This window comes from Elephantulus edwardii, unplaced genomic scaffold, assembly GCF_000299155.1.
Source record: "Elephantulus edwardii isolate Elephantulus edwardi_28Jun2011 unplaced genomic scaffold, EleEdw1.0 scaffold00048, whole genome shotgun sequence".
NCBI lineage: Eukaryota > Metazoa > Chordata > Mammalia > Macroscelidea > Macroscelididae > Elephantulus > Elephantulus edwardii.
The window spans coordinates 12,969,596-12,992,484 of NW_006399798.1; the positions used below are offsets into that span (position 1 = coordinate 12,969,596).

The window sequence follows — 22,889 nt, forward strand, 5'->3', positions numbered from 1 at the left end:
CCACTCTGCAACCCTCATTGCATACTCCTACGATAAAAATAATGCCCTAAAATATAATACTTTTAGATTATTCTCTCTAAAAACATTTTTCATAATAATAAAAAACATTTGGAAGCAGGCGTGGCATCCACTTCCTAAGCAACATGCCTCTGGAAACTCTATCAACTTTGATAAATGACGAAGGTGATAGAAAGGCTTCAGGCCATTCGTTTATGGGGTTGCTATGAGTCGTGCTCAACTCAACAACAACAATAAAAACATGCTTACTTTGGCAGCACAAATACTACAACCAGAACAATACAGAGAACAGAAGCCTGGCACCCGTGCAAGGGTGGCGTGCCCGTTTGTGCAGCATTCCATGTTTTTCTCATAAAGTTTTTTTTTTATTTTATTATTTTTTTGTGTGTATCAGATCTGACTGGTACAGGAGGAGATTGTTCCTCCTTCTCCAGCAGAGCATCTGGTGGATTCGAACTGTGCACCTCTTGGATTGCAGTGCAGCTTCTTGCCACTAGGCCACCAGAGCTCGCCATAAAGTTTTATTGGAATCGAAAATCCACCCCACATGCAGACAGAACTGCCCTGTCTGTATCCAGTGTCATCCTTGAAATAATAACATGCTGGATAGCTGCTCTTGAGAGAAGTCAAGTGAGGCTCCAGAAGTGCTTTGAACAGTTTGTTTTCCCCCTTTTAACAGATGCCAAGCTATTCTAGGCAAGAGAAAAGCAGTAAGAAGTGGAAAAGGCTGGTTAGTAGGTTACGAAAAATGAAAATTATAGCTGTGACCAGGCTCTGGAAAACATTCTCTAGCCTCGCTAGACATTGATTATTAAACCAACAGCTTGCTTATATAATTATAGTGTTCCTATAAACCGGATTGTTAGGATAAACTTGTTTAACTATTAACCTCTAGATTTCCTGAATTTTCTGCAATCAGGTTAAAACACACACACACACACACACACACACACACACACACACAGAGCAAACAAACAAACAAAAAACCCCAAAGACTTGAAATTGTAAGATACAATATATTACATTTATTATTAGATCATTGTAATCACCCTAAATAATTACAGTATGTATCTTGGTGAGAAACAAGGAAGTCCTTGAAAACCATAAATGAAGTCTTAAAAGCTCCAGGTATTTTTGCTGGGCTTGTTCTTGTCGTTATTATTAGCATTATTTTTTCAAGGAACTGTTCTGTCTTAAGATTCTATTGCTGCCACTGGATAATCGCAGTCAAGATTCCTTCCCTGTAACGAATTTGGGTCTCAGGCTCATTTTTAACATGAACTCTGAAAATCAATCACATTGATCCTTTCATGCCCCCTGGGAACATTCTCCTGATTTCTTCATACACAGCATCTTCCTATTCATGGTACCTCTTCTGAGTCACAGTTAGGACTTGATCTGATTTTCTAGACATCCCTGTGCTTTCTTTAACCTGAGCTATGATATGATTTGTTCAGCATCTGAGTAAAAGGAAGAGTGAAGAAAATGTACACTTAGGCATGTGAAGGCTGGACAGTTTGAAGGAAGCAGAAGAATCGATGCGTTCAAAGAGAACTGACTATACCCTGGACTGTCAGAGGATGAACAAATGAGCCTTAGAAGACATAAAACCAGAATGTTCTTCAGGAGGAGGATGGGGAGACTTGAGCTCACTTAGTTTGGACACGTCAATAGGAAAAGTGGAATTGCTAAGGAAAGGACATCGTGTTTGGAAAAGTAGGTCGGGGGAAATGAAAAACCCCTTAATGCAATGGAGGGACAAATAGTCAACATCAAACAACTCAAACACACCAGTGACCATGCACCTCCAGGCAACACTTAATTCTGTGGATATTTAAGGTTGGCATAAGTCAAAGCAACAACACGAACAGCAAGGTAACACCATTCCAGCACAACGCCTCAACTCACTAGATATCTGCTGAACAAATGAAACGTAAAACATTGATGAAAAATGTTCACATGCACTATCTTACTTAATCAGTGTCAGTATCTCTATTTAACAGATGAAGACACTGAAGCTAGAAATGAAATCGGTTTTCCAAGGCTCTTTATAGCTCGTGAGAGGTAGCGTGAAGTTGAGGGCATGTTTCCCTGGTCTTACGTGGCACAACGCCGTAAACCAAACAATATTGTTGTTGTTGTTGTTGTTGTTGTTTTTTATTTTTTTGTGTGCGTGTACCGTCAAATCAGATCTGACTGGTACTGGAGGAGATTGCCCCTCCTTCCCCGGCAGAGCATCTGGTGGATTCGAACCGTGCACCTCTGGGATTGTAGTTGCAGCTTCTTGCCACTAGGCCACCAGAGCTCCCCCGTTGTTGTTGTTGTTGTTGTTGTTGATTGCCGTCGAGTGGAATACGACTCATAGCAACCCTATGAAAGACTGGAAACTATCATCGTTTCTCAAAGTTCCGAGAGTTTCCAGAGGTATGTTGTTTAGGAAGTGGATGCCACCCCTGCTTCCAATAGATCAAAAATATATCTGTCAAAGTGATCTAAATAAAGGGATCATTTCTTCCCTTCAGTCTCCCTTTCTGTACTATGTTCATAGTGGTTGGAACTTGTATTTTGAATGGTAAATGAGTTTGGAGAACTAGAAAGGAAGAAAAACACAGAAAGAATATGATAGCAAAGTTTTCAAGCATCACAGAAAGTTGTCTCTCCATATTCACTGCAAAACAATCATTCCTTTAGTCTTTACCATTCTGTTAGCACTCCTGCTTCAGATCCTGGGCTGATTCTTGTCCCTAAATCCTCTCCTCCCATGTGGGGTTAGAGGAGAGAGAAGCATTGTTGTTATTAGCTGCCCTGGGTCAGCCCCAGCTCATGACGACCCAGGAAGGGAATAAAAACGTGTTACTCAATCCCCAGACGTCAGCAAGAGGTCATGGGAGACAGCTCAAGTACAGGTTTGACTGTTCTGCTTTGCCTGGGAGAGAAAGCAGAGAGAGAATTCACAGGTTCAGAAGGAAATGTGTCCCCAGCAGCCCTGGCCTCCTCTACCACACAGAGAGGCAAACCCAGTTTCCTCTGCACTGTCTCACACAGAGGAAAGAGGAGAGATGTGGTTCATTCACAAGTTCAAGGAAACGGCACTTGCTACATTTACATGGAAATGACAGAGAAGAAAGGAAATCAAAATGTCAAAAAGGGGCTGCCAGACCAGCTGTGCTCTCACTTCTGTTTCAAAACAATGAACACACAGAGATCCTCTCTGCCTTGGTTCCTATTTGATAGCCTGTTTCACAGCTGATGGCCTCAGTGTTCCTTCCTGAGGCTTTGGACGTGCACTCCCTGCATAGACAGGCCAGGGGAGCTCTGGTAGCTTCATGGTAAGTACCCGCGCTGGCAGCTTAAAGGCACAAGGCTTGAGTTCCTCCGCTGCTCAGTGGGAGAAAGACAAGAAATCTCCTGTGAGGTTAGAAAAGCTCACTGGAGGGTCAGCTATGAGTCATTTTTGACTCGGTGGCATAAAACAACAACAAATACAGACTAGTATCTGTCACTGTGAGGGTGATCTGGTGGCTAAGTGGTAAGAAGTTGCACTGCTAACACAAAAGCACGAGGTTCAAATCCACCAGCTGTTCCTATGGGAGAAAGACAGATAACCTCCTTGAATCCAGCCAGCTGCCTTTGAGAAGCTACTGGAGGGTCGGCTAAGGATCAGCTCCTACTCAGTGGTATAGGACACAATGTCTATCATCACATATTTGTCAGCCTGTCAGACGGTGATAGTTTAGGTGTGACTGATGGCTCTAAGGTCACTGATATTTCAAATATCCACAAGGTCACCCACAGTGTACTGGCTTCAGCTGAGCTTTTGAACTGTTTTCAAACATTAGCCAAGAAACCACATAGATCATCACAGAAGATTGTCCCCTGTAGTGACGGAAGAGGAGCCCCCCCAGGTGAAAGGCACACGGAACATACAGCAACCATGACAATGAGCTCAAGCATGGAAATGACTGTGCAGATGACACAGGACTGGCAACCTTTTCATTCCGTTGTCCAAGGAGTCACCACATGTCAGGCCAACTTGATGGAATGAAAAGCAACAGCGAACAACCTAACAGGAGAACCATCGTAAGCAGTTTTGTCCAACCAGCAGGCAGTTTATCCTGGGAATCCAATCTTAACAGCACGAACTGTCAGAATGAGTCGGACTCTGGGCTCTGTAGTCTAAAGAACCTTGTCAAAAGGACACCATAGCTAGACACGGGCCATCCCCTGGTGACAACCACACCTGGCTCTGCCACGCTCAACATGTTTGGAATCTGTTCATGACTTCTTATTTGGTTAGTTGATTTATTTTGGTTTTGTTTTTAAATTCTGGCCGTGTTTTTTTGGATAGCAGGTTTCATAACATCAATTACAGAGTGACAGCTCAAGTGTGGTCGCCAGGAACGGAACAAGGTCAAATAGACCTTGAGGACTTGCTCTGCTCCACCACTGATGGGCTGTGGCATCAAAGGCAACCTCGTGCACCTCTCTGGGCCTCAGCTTCCTTGTCAATGAAATGCGACCTCTCGAGGCTCCAGTGTGCATGGAATGAAGCGACTGACATCCACCTCTGAGCACACAATTCAGAGACAGAGCCAGCACACGGCCACCAGCTGGTACCTTGAGAATCTGCACTGCTTTGTGTGAGGTACCAAAGAGGAGGGCAGTCAGCCACTACCCAAAAGCTTGGAAGTTTGAGCCCACCCTTGCAAGAAAGGCCTGGAGCAACCACTGTCGAAGGCGGTATGGCTCTTTCTCAAAAAGTTGCAAATAGAGATACCATTTGACCCAGCAATTCCACTACTGGGAATATACCCCAAAGAGACCATAACTGACACCCAAGCAGATATGTGCACACCCATGTTTATTGTGGCTTTGTTCACAATAGCAAGGAATTGGAAACAACCTAAGTGTCCATCAGCAAACAAATGGATAGAGAAACTGTGGTATATTCACACAATGGAATACAGCAAACAAATGGATAGAGAAACTGTGGTATATTCACACAATGGAATACTACGCTCCATTGAAAAACAAGGAACTCATGCAATATTACTCAAAATGGGTGACCCTGGAGGACATTATGCTGGGTGAAGTATCTCAGTCACAAAAGGACAAATAGTGCATGATGCCACTGTTGTAAAACAGGACTGACCTTGGGGTTATAGAGACTGAGAAAGATGGATTCATTAATGTATACTGCGTTGAAACAGATAAGAGAAAAAACTGTTTAAACGGGATATGTGATTAGGTATTATTGTCATGACAGGTGTCTAGAGCAAAGGGTATATAGTGGAGTGGACCTGGGGGAGAGTTTGTAAAACAATGAAAGAATTTATCTTTTACATTTCCAAGAGGGTAGTGTACTGGGGGGGAGGGAGGGTTGGGAGGGGAGAATAGTGCAACAATGAATGAATGGAAACCCAAAGTCTCTGTAAATTTTCATTGAAATTAATAATAAATTTAAAAAAAAAAAAGGTCTGGCAATCCAGTTACTAAAAAATGAGATTTCAAATTAGTATAGGCACGCGCGTGCGCGCGCGCGCGCGCACACACACACACACACACACACCCTCAACCTCCCTGCCATTGAGTCAGTTCTGACTCCTAACTGAACCTAATGAGGTTGTAAATCACAAGCGGGGAGACAGCCCATCTTTCTCCCATGGAGCCCCTGGTGGACTTGAACCACTGGAGAAGCTCGGCAACTGGTTTTACAATGCAGTCTGTATTGCACTTCTGAAAGCCCTAAAAAGCCATTTTCTCCAACACAGACCTAGCCAGAATCAACTCAACAGCAACTTACTGGTTCTGTGTGACCTCTGCTGACCTCAGTTTGGTTGTTGGAACCACTCTGAGCTCATCATGTTTCAACTCTCTTGGCCTTCCCAGTCCTGAGGCACGCTGGCCCTGGCATTCGTGGGTCCTAATCAGCCAGCCTGTCTTCAGGGGGTCCCTCCCAATCATCCTTTCTTTCATTTTCAGAACCTTTATAACATCCTTTCCTCCTAAAGACTCACAATACCCACAACTTAGGGGGACCCAATGGCACTTCAAGAGCCCTCGTGGCACAGAAGCTAAGGCACTCTACCAACTAACCGAAAGGTTGCTTGTTCATAACCGACCAGCTGTTCTTTGGGAGAAGAATGTGGCAATCAGCTTTCACAGAGATGTACTGCCTTCAAAGACACAACAGTGTGAGGCTTACTGGTCAGGCAGTGGCTGGTGAGGACCCCTCAAGTCTGTAGTGACTCTGCAGATCCAAAATAAAGCTTAATCCCGTGGCTTCACAACAGGCAGGACTATGAGGTGACCAGGAGCTCCTAGGAAGCACCCACCCCTTAGAACAACTAATTTGCCTTTAAATAAAACAGTGACATCAGGGAAGACAGTGTTTCAATGGGAGAGAGAAAAGAAAAGACACGTGAAACAAAGAGGAAGTCAAGAGCTGAGAGGAGAGTAACCCAGGACGGGCCAAGAGACCAGTGACTTAGTTCAGGGGAAATGAACCACAGCCTGGAATTCTTCTCACAAGGAGACACATCACTCAGCGATTTCCTGTCGGTTGGGCCCAAGAGGTCTCTGGATGAATGGCAGGCAAATAACGGGTTAATAACTCTCCACAGAGCTGCGATGGTGCATTTCTTAGCGCCCTGTGCTGTGGACCAAAAGGCCAATGGCCTGCAGAGGTTCAAACACACCAAGATCTCCAAGGGAGAAAGACGGGCCAGTTAAAGACTGACAGCCTCAGAAACTGGATGTGGTTGTTAGGAGCTGGCAGGGAATGTTTTTAACTAAGAAACTTCCATGAAAGCCAAAGAAGAGTGTGATGTGGAGCCTATCATATCATGCTAAGATTCCACTCAGCGCAAGCGTGGACAGCAGGGGTCGGCGAGCCCACTGCCCTCTGGTTGATTTTGACCCCCAGCCAGCTGAGGCTGTGCCTCTTCCTGGGAGGAAATCGCTCATTTTTATCCTACAGAGAGACTGGAGGATTCGAACAGCCGACCTTTCAGCTGGTTGTCCAATACTTAATGCACTGCGCCACCAGACCTTGTAGACCATGTTGTCTGTTTTCATTACAGTGCAAAAAAAAAAAAAAGGCAGGCATAAATAATAAGTAACGATTGGGCACAGCTATTCCCATAAACCTTTATGTACAAACAGTGGATTTGAACTGTATAAAATCTCACGTGTCATGAAATGTCATTCACTCAATGGTTTTTCAATCTTTAGAAACATATGAAAGCCATTTTTCTCTTTCAAGGCCTACAGAAGCCAGGAAGGCTGGACTTGGCTTGGTGGGCTAGATTTGGACGCCAGGGTCAAAGTTTTCAAAATAGTTTGGAAGGGCACCCCCCGCAGTCAGTTAGGCCTGGCCTTGCTTCCTGCCTCTGCCATGGACAAGTGAGCTCATCCCCGTTGAGCCTCAGTTTACCCGTTTGTAAATTATGACTGAGGGCAGTACTTGTCCCCTGGGTTTCTGTGATGTCCATAAAGACAAGACACGAGATATAAGTAGCACAGTATGTGATGGTGATGATGGTGGGTGACGGTGGTGGCGTGAGGGGTGGGGCTAATAAGCAGCTTCGCGATTCAGAGTTAATAGTCAAAATAGTAAAAGGACCATCAGATCAAATGAACTGTGGATCCCAAAGAATGAGACTTAAGATGTATAAGCTGGAAAAGAAAATAAATGACAGGGGAATTCCCCAAGTACGTATTTTATTAACACTTCAGACTGAGCTGAGCTGACTAAATTATAGACGATTTGTGATGGGCTGGATTTATGTGGGTGGTAACCTGAATCTCCTGTTCAGTGTAAAAAACCTAGGAGCAAAAGGAGGATTTATGGGCTGTGTTAGAACCGTATGGACCTGAAGAGGGAACAAGCATGACACGAGGAGAGTGTTGTTGCTGCTGTTAGACACCCTCAGGTCAACCTCCGCTCACCGGGACCCCACAATACAAGAGACTGAAACCCTGCCGGATCCTGTGGTGACTTCCCAGTCTTCACTGTGCTTAAGCCCACTGATGGGCTGCAAAATTTTCAGCACTCAAAAAAACCTTCAGGTCGTCTCTGACAACACTCAAGAGGCTCAACCGGCTTACAGACTAGTATAGCTCCCGAATTCCAACCCAGAAGGAAGGAATTCGCTTCGCTTCAGCCCTACCTGAGCAGAATCTCTGGACAGCTCACTTTTATTCTGCACATTTTTTTTGAAACAGGGAAAGTTAGCAGAGTATCATGCAGCCGAGGAAGCGTAGAGGGGCTAGATACAAATAAATGCTCTTTCTTCAGCCTTAGCAAGTTGCTGTTTACGCTGTCCTTGCAAATTCCAAATACTTAAGGGAAGACAAAATGAGACAAAGAATGCAAACACGGAAGCAGAGGGAGAACATTGCATGCTAATTTAATTATCCCAAACCCTGCATAAAACTTGGGAAAAGAATGAGAACCCCACTGGAGAAAAAAAAAATCAAGTATTTATCAATCACCTATTATTTGTAAGCAGAAGACTACAAGGAAGGGAGGCATGAAGATGCATAAGCAGCAAGGCCAACTACCCAGCAGGGCTTTCAAACCAGAGAGTCCATAAAAGGCAAACAACAATTACAGTGGTTAAAACTTGCAGCTGTAAAGCTTAGGCATTGGGAATTAAAATGAGAGCATTTGCAAAATATCCTTTGGCAGAGAATTGGGAAGAAATCCTACCACCACAATTCACGTGTCACTTTTGCTTGGCTTCATAGAAACTGCCAGAACACAGTAACATAGAAATCACCTGGGTACCTATAGCATCCCTTCTTGCCAGCCTATCCCCACAAACAAATGGAACAAACTTGCAAATATACTAAAGATTTTGAAGGTTAAAAAAAAACAACTTCTTTTCTATACTGGATGGTGTAAGTGGTTTGCTGGGGGGGGGGGGGGTGATACAGAGTCAAACGTAACTAACTTAAATTCATTGCCAGTCAGAACAGACTTAGCTGAGTGAGCCTCCAGCAGCTTTCTGGGAGGCTGTAAATCACACAGGAAGAGATTGTGTATCTTTCTCCCAAGGAGCAACTGGTGGATTTGAACTGGCAGAGAGGTCTTGCTTTTGGATTAGGAGCTCAGCTCTCCAGGGACCAGGCTACCAGCGTTCAAGAGAACTAAATTAAAATTGTCTCTGAGCAAAATATTTACTTGCCAGGTTTCAGATTGCTGTTTTATGATGGCTCAAAACTCTTATCACAGATGTAAACTCTGCCATTTTCACCAGGATGCATCGAGACAGCCTTGTTAGTAGAACTATGTCAGGGACACAAGTTCCACTTGTGTAACTTGGAAGGCTACCCAAATTGATACACTTACTTCTTTTTAACAAATGAGGTAAATTAAAGTCTACCACCTTTTCTGATTAGATATTCCACATGATGCAACAACAAAAAAAGTTCTCTTGAAGCAATGCACATACACAAACAGGGGCTGTGTCAGGATTATTTGCAAAATATAGAGTGATCCAGTGATGCCTTTTGCCTGGAGAGATAACAGGGATATGCAGGAATGCACAGAAGGGGCATCTCCAGGCTGCGATGTCAATCAGATCATTACATTTTTCTCACTGTCTTCATCCAAGTCTGGACAGTGAGAGAGACAGTGTAAAACAAAACGATTTTATAAAATATATGTTTACTTAAGACATTTTGGTTGAAATTAAAATTAGAACTCAGCAGAGAATTCACTTGTTTGGATGCATGGAATCCCTCTTGCAATCCACAATTATGCTACACGATCTTGGAATTCTCTGGTCTAATTTTGAAAACAACTTGATCCCTCAATTTGGATTTTAAAAAATGTATGGGGGGGGGGCGAGGAATGAATTTACACACAGAGAATATACGTGCTGCCCAAATAGTGAAAAATTCCACTTCCTCAGTATGGGAGAGAGGGTAATACGCATAAGAATATTAATCCCTTCCATTAAATTGGTAAGGAACTGTTTAAAAATCTCTATGCTCAGATTAAAAAAAAAACAGGAGTCTAACTGGAACAACTTCTAGAGAGCAATTTGTTTGGCAATGGTCACCATAATGTTTACAAGAGTAGAAATGGGCACTCACACACACCGTTGGGAGGAATGAGAATTTTAGCATTTCTGCTTCTGATGGCAATATATTCAATGAATCCAAGTTGATCTAGCACTTCTATTTGCTAGAGGTATTCATCTTTAAGAGAGAAATTGGGCAGAAAAAGAGAGAGAAATTGGCTAGTGTGCAAAGATGCATGTTCAAGGTATTCCTTATAGCATTTTTTTCTATACTTGTAAAAAAATATAAAAAAAAGCCCAGTGGGAGACACGTTAAATAAATGGTTACATTCTTCCAAACTCAAATGTGACACTGTTAAAAGATTGACATGTCTTTGTATGTATTGACATGCAAAGAAGTCTAAGATACATGTTGTTGTTGTTGTTAAGTGCCGTGGAGTCGCAGGCAATTCACACTGACCCTATGAAGGAGAGTCCTGGAAGCTTAGGTGCCTTTCATCCTCTCTCCAGGTTCACAGGGTTTCCGAAGGCAAGGTATTATGGAAGTGGATGCCACTCCTCCTTCCAACTAAGGCACATAGCAGAGCATAAAAAGTAGGGCAAAGCTATTCCACAACTTGGAATATACTCTGAGAAAATGAACAATGAAGCACAAACTGAGATTTGTATACCAATGTTCATAGCAGCATTATCCACCATCGCAAGAACACGGAAACAGCCCAAATGTCCAACAACAAAGGAATGGATTGAGAAATTATGGTAAATTCACACAATGGAATACAACGCAGCACACAAGAGCAATGATTTTGTAAATTATTACCTAACTTGGCAGGGACTGGAGAGCATTATGCTGAGTGAACTAACTCAGTCCCACAAGGATAAATATTGTATAAAACCATTGTTGCAGAATGAGTATAAGGATCCAGGAGGGGTGGGAGAGGCTGGAAGCAGATGGATTTAGATGTGAATGGGAAGGGGGGATTAATCATTGGGTTGTACAATTTGATGGGTGGGGGGAAGGTGAGGGGAATTAAAAGAATTTGTTCTTGAAAAAAGTGTATTAGAATTTTGTAAATAAACTAGTAGAAAATGTTAAAAAGATTTCTCATAAAAAAAAAAGTAGGACAAAATGTCACAAATGTATAAGCTTGTGTGTGTGTGGGTGTGTGTGGGTGTATGGGGGTGTGTACAAAGAGACTGTGACCCAAAAGGAAAAGTAATTAGTACCGGATGGTGTAACTTTCAGTCATATAAAAAATTGATTCATTGTTTGCATTCTTTGAGATTTTATTTATATATCTATATATATATAGACAATGACTAGGGAGGACAGAAGGAGAGTGGATGCTTTTGAGCTGTGGTGCTGGAGAAGAGTACTGAATGTACCATGGACTGCCAGGAAAACAAACAGATTCATCTTAGAGAGGATTAAACCAAGCTACTCCTTGGAGGCAAGGATTCTGGGGCTTCGTCTGACATACTTTGGACATGTTGCCAGGAGGGACGGGTCCTTGGAGAGGGACATCATGCTTGGGAGGGTGGAGGGACAGCGCAGGAGGGGAAGACCCTCTATGAGATGGATTGATTCAGTGACTGGGGTAATCGGGATAGGTGTGTCGGGGGCAGTGCGGTTGGCACAGGATAGAGCAGGCACACACATCATCATTTTTACTTTAATACAGGTATTTCATAAGTTAGAGCTGTAAATGGGGAGTAAGAAAGAATTGGAATGCATAGTCATGTTTATTGTTGCATTGTTCACAATAGCAAAGAGTTAGAAACAACTTAAGTTCCTATTAACAAACTAATGGATAAAGAAGCTGTGGTATATTCACACAAAGGAATACTACACTGCATTGAAAAACTAGGAACTCATGAAATATTATACAAAATGGGTGACCCTGGAGGACATTATGCTGAGTGAAATATCTCAGTCACAAAAGGACAAATACTGCATAGGGTCACTGTTGTAAAACAGGAGTGACACTGGAGTTGGGGAGAATTTGAGAAAGATGGGATAAATTATATATATGGCATTAAAGCAGATAAGGGAGAGAACTGTTTAAAAGGGATATATGATTAGGTATTACTGTCATGACAGGAATCCAGCACGAACGCAGCACAGTGGAGTGGACTTTGGGGGAGGAATTGTATAACAATGAAAGAATTTTTCTTCTACTTTTCAAAGAGAAGAGTGAATTGGTGGGTGGGGGCTGGAAGAAAAGTGCAACAATGAATGAATGGAAATCCAAAGTCTCTGTAAACTTTCATTAAAATTTATAATAAGAAAGAAGAAAGAAAGAACTGGATACCCATAACCAATACCTTTGCTTCCTGGAACTGAATCTAAGAATAATATACACAAAATGTATGCACTGGAAAAGGTCATTATAGCATTATTGATAATACTTAAAATTAAATACAATGTTTGAGTTAAAGAAATAGAATGCAATTGAATAGTATTAACATAAAAATATTAATTTAGAAATATTTGATAGCATATTGGTAACTGAAACTAAAGTCCCCAAGTAGTCACAAGTCCTAGACACATTTTGGATTTTTTTTCAGACATACAGAGCAAAATTATAAGGAGGAAAAGTCCAAAAAGATACCTATCAAAGTGTATATTATGAATTTTATTTTCCTTTTCTACATTCTCAAATGTTATAACAAACAAATATTACTTAAGCAACTTGCTTCTTTAACATTTTAAAAGTATTCCTTAGAGATCATTCAGATTTAAAAACTGCAAGGTATAGTTCAAACAATACTAACATCTGCAAAACAAAAGGATGGGATTTCCAATGCCTTTACCCAGTCCTACACTGACCACCAAGAGGACCCCCCCGACGTCCTCAGCAAGCAGCATGCACAAACGTTAAAGTGCTGACGATAGTAATACAAAGCAATCCCAGCAGGCTGAAGGTAACCATTCTGATTTGTGTCCTGAGATGTGCGTGGTTATAAAACATACTGGCTCAGATTACAGGCTACATGACAAGCTTGTCTGGTACAACCTAACAGTGGAATTTATACAGAAAGAGAAATTTATACATTGCATTTTTTTAGGGTGAAATGAAATACAGAAGCACAAAAACTCATGGAGGGTTCAGCCCTTTCTTATGTGGTTCTAAAGCTGGCCTTCCAGGAAGTGCCCATAACTGTGATTTAACTAATGTCACATTAAACTTCAAGGTGAACAGGGGGCCAAACTGGGAAGGCGTATTGAAAGGGGGAAACTTTTTGTATATTTCCAGGTGAACAGGGAGAAGTCAGGCCTTCTCTCTCCCCTTCTTTCCCTCCCTCCCTCCAGATCATTATGGCTGATAACAATGGTTTTTCTCTCCAGGGGAGTGTAGATGACACATTTTTCCTGTAGCCTATCTTCCTGTAATAAGCAGGAATTCCTGCACCTTCTGGGTGCCCTTCCTGTCAACTTACATTTCAGATTTCCTCAAAAGGCCTTCTACCACTTTAATATTTGAAAAATGTCAGCTCAACCCCAGACAGCTAATATAAACAAGCTGAAAAGCCTACCACCTAAAGTTAAAACTGTGGAAAGCAAAATTTCTTTTTAAGAAATTCTTTCTCGGAATCTCACTGCTGGTAAGGCAGGGAAGAAGTAACCTGGTCCTTCCAGCTCCCGAGGAGTCTGTAATTCTTGTGCTTCGGTTGTGCCTCAAATTAGAGGTCTGGAAAACCGAATTATAGTCATCTAGAAAGTTCGTAAAGGTCCCTGAATTGAACATGTTGTTAAATCTTTCAGTTTGTATCCACCTTTCACTTTTCCTCTCATCTCATTGGGTTAAGAGCATGACAAAGAAAGTTTAGTAGTGGGGGGTGGGGGGAGAGAGAGAACTGGCCAAGTGAGAAGAGCTGAATTAGGCCAACTCCTAGAGCAGTAGCCAAGGCTCCTTTACCATTTTATAAACGACTGCCCACTCACTTTTGTCAATAATTCTTCTGCTGAGCAGGTCCTCATGCTCATGTCAGATACACCTTCCAAACAGGACTGAACTAAGAGCATGTAGATAAATGGTGATTGACACCAAGGGCCACCAGGACCTGACCTCTCATGGGTACTGCCATATTGGAAAAGCACCACGTGGTTGGTTATTCCCTTTAATTTCCCAGCTCAGGAACTCGCTGCCTTAAAAAGGAGCTAGCTCCTCCCTGGGAGAACCTCAAAGGACAGAAAGGGAGGCCCAAATTAATCAATTCATTCATTAGTGGTTGAAATTTGGACTCTGAATCCCCAAAGGCCCTATGCACCATAAGCATTGCCTTTTTCATGAAACCTTGATCGTGCCCCAGAGAGAAAGGCACTTTTCTCTCTAAAGACCAACAGTGGTGCATGCCTGTCCAATTATTCCAAATGTGAATTGTATCCACGTTCTCTTTATTCCAACCTGATGAGCACATTTAAATTATCATCCCAGTGTTCCCAAATCCTGGGCACAATGCACAGCAATTTTCATTCAAATTGTCCTTGAATGGTAACTGACTCATAGCTGACCCTCCATTGGGTTTCAGAGGCTGTAAATCACATGGGAGGAGTCTGACTATCTTTTGCCCTGGGAGTTCCTGGTGGATTCAAACCACAAGAAAGGTGTGGCCTTTGGGTTAATAGCTCAACTCCCTAAAGACTGGGCCACCAGAGCTCCTAGCTCAGTAACATTATATTCACTAAATGTAGTATTAGATAAATCTTGTTAGGGGACATGCCCGTATATGTATGCTGGTACATATGTACTTATAGCTATATTTGCACATATATGCATTTATACATCTAATTATACACATGCATATATACACATACATGCTTATACCATCTATAACCGAATAAGCATTTATGTCTGTAATAAACTAAACTGAATCAATTTGTTTTACTGATACAAAGTAACTAGCAACCAGCTTTGAAACATCAGAACAAGCTCTCTTCTAAATTGTTACTTCTCTGCTAGAGAGGCAGCGGGTTTCCCCATATAAAGGACTGTCTCCACTTCCTAATGTCAGCTTCTAGCAACCTAAATGCTCTTAACTTTTCAGATTTTCTTTCTCCTTGAAATACTCAAAGTAAAGCAAAGCCCTACTTCAAACTCTTGAACTATCACTTTCCTCCCAAGCTATTCAGATGCAGGAGTTCCACGGGTTGAATTTAAAAAGTGCTGCAACAATGGGGGAACAAAGTAGCAAAAGTTTATAAAGATAAAAGCAAAACAAGCCTGTAGAGCCCAATCCAATCCAAAAGATCCTACAGGTGAGAGCAGTACTCCCCTGTGAGGGTCCCCAGGCTGAAATCTCTACAGAATAGCACGTCTTTCTCCTGCTGAGTGGCTGGTGTGTTCGAACTGCTGGCCTTTAGGTTAGCTAAGCTTCTCAACAGGACAACGCCAGAGCATCTTCAAAAAAAGCTTATCGACATTTTCATTTCACCCGGTGTTCCACCAACTATGCCTGAGGTACTATCTAACCCTGATTGGAGGGCCCAACTGATTCCATGCTTTCTTATATCACATAAGCTTCTCTGTATTAAAGATAGGTTTATTCTGAAACAAGTGACTTAGGATCATACACACATCTTACAACACTCCCCTCAGCTGTCTCATGCCAAGTAAGAAGAAAAAAAAAAATTAAATCCTCTTCCCAGGATGACATTAATCCCGCAAAATACACTAACTGTGTGTATGTGGGAAATTAATAGAAAAGAAAAAGCATAAATTAACCATAACCTTCGACTTCTGACTGTTATATTTGACTAAGCATATGCAATTACACACCTAATGATTTCATTATGCTTGTCAATGAAATGGTACAGCCCCCCCCTTGACCCGCGTTAAAAGCACAGTTTTGCCCCCAAATTTTCCCCTCGAGATGCAAAGTGTCTCCCAAATGGGCAGAAACATAAACATGCTTAGAGTCTTCCCTGCTGCCTCAAAATTCCGTAAGCCAATAAGCAATGGGTGTAAAGTGCAAAATCTCAGAAGAGTGAGACCTCTTTTCTGCTTCGGGTAATAAACCGTTCTTCACACTTCACCTTTACTTCCTTTAACTATGAAAAGTTACTTAATGTTCAGAGCCGTATCAATGGAAATTTCGCTAAGCACTGGCGTCGCAGAGGTTCATGGCCAAAGAAATATAAGATTACATGAATTCTCCAGCGCTTTAGCTCAAGTTTTCCCGTTCATCTTCACCTACAGACTTTTCAAAAGTTTGTATCCCTGTTGCACGCAAAATTACTTGTCACATGTGTGCACACTAGAATTTTTTTTTTTTACAAATACATAAAGCGCTGCATATTGAAACGTTACCAACCTGCTCTATCGTCCTGACAGTGCAAAAGGCAAAAAAGAGCTCAGTAATCCTAGCAGAAGAATGCAAATAACGTCGATGCACAGCAGAACTGCAAGCCCTGCCTTACAGGAACTCTCTGTGTCTGCAAAAAAAGACACACACTAAACAGGAAATGCAACTGAGCTGGGGAAAACCTCAAACTTAAAAATGCAATCGCCAGGCGAACATTGCATCCATGCATTCACAGATGCATGCACAACCCTTTGCATTTTTTGCAAGGAATGCAAACAGGCTCTTACCTTTCGACTGAGACATTTTCCCCTTTCCTTTGATGGGGGAGGGGAGCACAAAAGACTTTGCCTGGCTTCTCTTCTGTAGCTAGTTTTGCAACAAAGATGCAAGCTGCAGGCGTGCAATCTTCATGCAAGTGGAGTTTCTCTTGACCGAGGCAGCAGATGGACGTTCAGGGAATCAAGATGGAAATGCACACCTTGCAAAACAGACTGGAAAGTGATTTTTTTCCCCCAGTTGCAACGTTAGGCAAGGCTGTGCTGCAGCTACATGATGGGCCAGAGCTGGCAGCTAAAAGCTCCAAACTTGGAACTGAGTATGTTAGTGCGCAGACGTCTTTCCTGCGAGGGGCGCCAGGCACGCTGGGTAATGTAGTTCCAGGGTGGAGTCCTCGGGGCGCTGATTCAAGGCAACGTGGTCTCCTGGTCGTTGAGCCCGGTGACTCCTGGATGCGATCAGAGGAAGAACGTAGGCATGCTGTCCGCAAGCAACGCTTGAAAATCAGCGTGACCAAGAGAAGGGAGCATTCTGTTCTCGAAAAGCCTTTGCTTCAAAAGCAGCAGCAGCTTAAAGGGCTTGCAATTAAGCTAAAGAGCCTTTGGCTGGCTTCAGAAGGTCGGTCTGGGTGTGTGACCCTCACACCTCCACTTTAGGAAACACTTTGCTTCGAAAGAAGATGGACTTGTCAGCGATTGGCCTGGCTGGTGGTGTAGCTACCCTTTAATAACCCTGCCTGGCTGTATGCACAGTTTTATTGATTAAGAAAGTTTTTTTCTAGTAACTTGGAATTCCAAGCCTGATAGGTGTTTGGGGAGGGAGGCTGGGAGGGTACGCATTTCTCCCGAGGTTAAATGGGAAATTCTGGGTGTTACATACCAAAGGGAAATTTAAGCAAATTGAAACTGCTTGGACGCTTTTCCACACTTGGAGGAAGGACCATCCCAGGCCTAAGGGGAAAAAAAAATCCTGGGCCTTTGCGTCCTTCAGATTCCGAGCAGCAGCGAGACTGTGCAGAATTGCCCCCGGGGGTCTCAGAGGCTGTGGTTTTTTAAAGACTGCCAACGCCCAGTGCTCCGCAACTGCCCAGCGGGGCTCCTCCCAGGGGACAAAGCCGTGGTCATCTTTAACAAGGTCAAATAATCTTCATTTATTCAACAAAATTAGCACATGCACCCTAAAGGTTTGAGAAAATGCCTGGAGTCTTCCACGCATAGGTCCTGCTCCTGTCTAGTGGGTGGGGTGGGTGGCATCTACTGGAAATGTGCAGGTAAATTCCTGCAGGTGACACAAGTGGCTGGGGGCTGGGGGCAGGAGAGGGGAGAGCAGAGCTTGGGCTGAAACTCAGAAACGGAGGACTGGGGACGGCTGTGGTACAAGGAAGACTGACGGGCACTCTCTCTGCGTAAAAAGGAACAGAAGAAAGCTATACCGTATTCAAACAGATGAGGGAGAGAACTGTTTAAAAGGGATATATGATTGGATGTGATTGTCATGACAGGAGTCCAGAAAGAAGGCTGCACAGTGGAGTGGACTTGGGGGGAGGGATTGCATAACAATGAAAGAGGGGTTATTTTTTTCCTTTTCAAGGAGAAGAGTGAATTGAGGGGGGAGGGAGTGGGCAGGGAGAAAAGTGCAACAATGAATGATGGAAACCCTAAGTCTTTGTAAACTTTCATTAAAATTATTTTTTTAAATGAACAGAAACATGCACATCCATGTTTATTGCGGCTTTGTTCATAATAGCAAGGAGTTGGAAACAAACTAAGTGCCCATCAACAAACGAATGGATAGAGAAGATGTGGTATAGTCACACAATGGAATACTACACTGCATTGAAAAACAAGGAACTCATGCAATATTATTCAAAATGGGTGACCCTGGAGGACATTGTGCGGAGTGAAGTATCTTGGTCAAAAAAGGACAAATACTGCATAGTGCCACTGTTGTAAAACAGGACTGACTTTCGGGTTGGGTGGAGACTGAGAAAGATGGGTTCAATAATGTATACTGCATTGAAACAGATGAGGGAGAAAACTGTATAAAAGGGATATGTGATAAGATTTTTGTCATGACAGGAGTCCAGAGCGAAAGCTGCATAGTGGAGTGGACCTGGGAGGAGGGATTGTAAAACAATAAAAGAATCTTTCTTTTACTTTTCCAAGAGGGTAGTGTACTAGGGGGGAGGGTTGAGAGGGGGAGAAAAGTACAATGAATGAATGGAAATCCAAAGTCTCTAAATTTTCATTAAAATTAATAATAAGTTTAAAAGAAAAAAGAGAAAAATGAACAGAGACCTCTAGCCCTTTAAGGAGGCTTATAGTAAGAACCTCGAGGCAGTGGGTTCATTTTTGTTTTGGTTTGAAATTCAAACAGAACGCAGTGACAAGAATAAAGATAGCAGATAGCATATTCAAGAGTCTTTAGGTGGTGCAGATAGGAAGGACCCCACTGTTAGTCCGAAGGATGGAGGTTCAAGCCAACTTGATCCTAAGAAGGAAATAACCCACATCTATCTCTGAGGGGAAATCAGCCATTGGAAACCTTTCGTAATACTGTTCTGCTCTGACACACAGGGTCACCTGAGTTAGCATCCATCTGATACTTTCCTCCCCACCCCACCCACACACCCCCACCCCCCTTCACCCCTACCCTGTCCCCAGCCATTAAGGGATATTGCTTTGTGTGCTGGGGGTGTGGTGTGGGTGGAATTTATGGGTAGAGATTCTACAGGGCCTTAAAAGGCTGGAAGTTTGGACTTTATTCCACAGGTGGTTGGGAGTCAGTGAAAGGAGGCGTAACCTCTTGAAGGCATTGTTTTAAGAAGGTGAATTTGCCCTCCTTGGTCAAGGTAGCTTGGGAGGGTCCAGGCCAGAGTTAGATGGGTAATTAAAGGATCATCAGTCACACTTGAAAACAGGCTTAAACTAGACTGCAAATGAAAACTATTTGGAAGGGGTGTTTTATTTTGGTTTTTTCCCTGAAAGATTCACAATTTTACCAGAGGAAGTAATGGATACACCAGAAGGAAGCCGACCACTGTGTCTTAGCTTCGAATCAGCAAATCAACTCAGAGGAAAAGTGCAATCATTCCTAGGATAGGCATTCATTCACCCAACGTGTTCCCTTTCCTGACACTGTACTTCAGATCAGCCAAGTCAACCTCATGTCCATACGGCCTCTAGGAGTATTGGGGTCATATGGACATGAGCAGGGCCACAGAAAGTTACCAGAAAGCCCCTCTTCCACTCCCCTGAGTCAGTGCATGCTGTCTCTTCTACCAATGGTCCCAGCCATTGAAAACCCCGGGATCATGGTTCACCTCTGAAGCCCAAAGGGTTGCTGTGAGTTGGCATGGAGGAGAATGGCCCAAGAGCAAGTGGTGGGTTATTCCCTTCTCACTCGCCCTTCTCTTTCTTGTGCCAGCGACACACACACAATCTCAGAGCCTAGTTGAACCAGCTTTTAAGGTTTCTCTAACCAGTGGGCATCTTTTTTTTTTTTTTAGATCTATTTCAACACTGGTGGAGTGAGACTCAATATCAAGAAGACAAAGATTCTCACCACTAGACCATCAGGATGGATGGTGAAGAGATTGATATTGTTCACAGCTTTAGTCTGGCTGGCTCCACAGTCAACACTCTTGGTACCAGCAGACAGGAAATGAAAAGACGTAGTATTTGATGGGAAAGTCTGCAGTTAGAGACCTCCAAAGTACTGAAGAGCAATGGTGTCTCTCTGGAGACTAAGGTGTATCTGATAGAGGCCATGGTCTTTGTAATCACTTGTATGCATCAGAGAGTTGGACAATGACTAGGGAGGATAGGAGAATTGATGCCTTTGAGCTGTCGTGATGGAGAAGAGTATTGAGAATTGATGCCTTTGAGCTGTGGTGCTGGAGAAGAGTATTGAGGGTACCATGGACTGCTAAGAAAACAAACAGATTCATCCTGGAAAGAGTTAAACCAGGCTGCTCCTTGGAGGCAAGGATTCTGAGGCTTCGTCTGACATACTTTGGACATGTCGTACGGAGGGACTGGTCCTTGGAGAGGGACGTCATGCTTGGAAGGGTGGAGGGATGGCACAGGAGGGGAAGGCCCTCTATGAGGTGGATTGATTCAGTGACTGGGGTAATCAGGGTGGGTGTGTCGGAGACAGTGAGATTGGCACAGGACAGAGCAGGGTTTTGTGCTATTGTACATAGCGTCGATATGAGTTGCAAGTGACTCGATGGCACATAACAACAACAACAACATTTCAACACATCCAGGCTCCCTTTCCAAACATTGATGGAGCCCCACTACGTTCCAGGCCCTGCTTGGGGTAGCTATGGAACTGCACGCCCCCTTGCTTAGACCAGGGAGGACCTGAACAACAACTTTGTTTCAGTTTGCATTCAGTTAAGTGACATCATAATTGCCCCCGGACTCGCTTATGGCAGCACCTAATCGCCACTCGTCTGGTGGGTTTTGCCCCCATCCTACCTGCTCCTGCTTCCCCTGTCTAGACACACATAACTTACACTTGCAAATGGTCTGCGCTGTGAAAGCAACCATTTGCCCAGAGAAACAACATGACATTCAACACCTGATGCATCAGTAGACGTCATGCCGCTCCTTCAGAAATCAACTAGGGTGAAAAAACAACCAGCCACCTTTACCATTACTGTTCTTTCTGGGAGAAGTGGATTTTGAATTCCCAGCGGAAGACTGAGTGACAGAAAACAGCGCTTGCTGTGAAGTCATTGATTCTGACATCAGGTTCTTCCTGGCCTGGTGGCAGTTTTCTTCTCCGTGTTGTGGGTGAAGAAAGGTGCTGTGTCTTGTGTGGGGGGCGAGGTTCCTCTTCTTGCCAAGCTCCCTGGTAGTGGTACTAAGAGGCAAAACCCTCACCCATTGGTATAGAAGGACAAATGGGGCTTTGGGGCACATCTGGTTTTCCACAACACGGCCCATCAAGTGCTTCTTCAAGTACCCGACCTTCTGTTTGCACCCTGCATTCTTACAGCTTCTCTCCTTCAGATCTGCGGAAAATGCAGGTTGGAGGCTTCCTGCTCTCGGCTTCTGGTTACCGTAAGATTGAATTCTACGTCCTTAGCACGGTGTGACTGGCTCCAGAGATGGCACCTGCCTACCTCCAGCTTCTTTTCTCACTCCCTGCCCTTTGATAAAGCCAGAAGACTGTAGGAGGCTTGGTCACTACTCTTAGATCCCCTGCTCCCTGCCTTATCAGTCTTTGCCATCTTCTACTTAAGAACCTCTGTGTACCTAGGGAGCTCTTGTAGCTTTGGGATGAGAAGTTGCAGTGCCAACCCCAAGGCACCCAGTTCGAATCTACCAGCTGCTCCCTAGGAGAAAGATTAGCATTCTCTTTACATGCAATTTAAAGCCTCTGAGAACGTACTGCAGGGTCAGCCACGTCACAACAGCAACAACCTAAGAAGACAACCCAATCCACTGCCCTCGAGTAGATTCCACGTCGGTGGGGCTCCTCCAGCTGAGGTCTGAGATTACATCTTCAACAGGAGATCATCTTCCTCCCTCAGAGCTCCTGCTGGATTCCAACCACTGACCTTTTGCTTGGGATCCCAGCAACTAACCTGCTAGCCTATGAGTGCTCCATATTCTGTGTCTGTCCTATTCCAATTGGTCACTTTGAAGGCTCAGTTTAGCTGTCACCCCCTTCAGGATTCTGCTGGGAGCCGTCCACCTGCCCCCCGCCCTCAGTCGGCTTTCTGTGCATTCCTTCTCCAAGTCTGCAGCATCTGGACACACCTGGCTCCTGACCCGGCTCACCAGTGCTCGCCAACGTTTCTGACCATCAGGGACTTTTCCTGCCACGTCTTGGGATGTGTCCCCGCAGTGTCAAGGATAGGACCTGGCATGTGATAGCCAATTGCATGCTGCATGCTGAAATCATGAAGGGACGCGTGCCTGAGGCTGGTCTGGTGTAACTAGACTCTAACAGTACAAGCATCTGGAAGTGGCCTCCTCTGTCAGCTCAGGTCTCTTGGTGACACACACTCACACTATACCGGGCGGCTAATAATGTGAGTCCTTCCTTCCTCCTGCAGGGAAGCTACGTAAGAAAAACCTGGTGATCTGTTTCTATAAATAAAAGAGCCAAAGAAAGTCTGTGGTGACCCAGGGTTCCCGCACGCAGCACCTCCCAGGCCCGGGGAGCGACTGGCACCAGAACCCACTGGCATCTGCAGGGAACACTGGATTCTCAGGTGTGGAGAGGGCACAAAGCCTTCTT

The 22,889-nt window shown here is 43.8% G+C and overlaps 1 protein-coding gene across 1 annotated transcript in view; it reads right to left on the reverse strand.

The window, feature by feature from the left end:
- MAP2K6 (mitogen-activated protein kinase kinase 6) overlaps positions 1–16,960 on the reverse strand; it is a 169,342-nt gene extending 152,382 nt beyond the window's left edge. Inside the window, exon 1 of the mRNA XM_006886251.1 lies at positions 16,643–16,960. Coding sequence (XP_006886313.1) covers positions 16,643–16,658 — 16 coding nt within the window. The 5' untranslated portion in view covers positions 16,659–16,960. The remainder of the gene's footprint in view (positions 1–16,642) is intronic.
- Between the last annotated feature and the right edge of the window lie 5,929 nt (positions 16,961–22,889).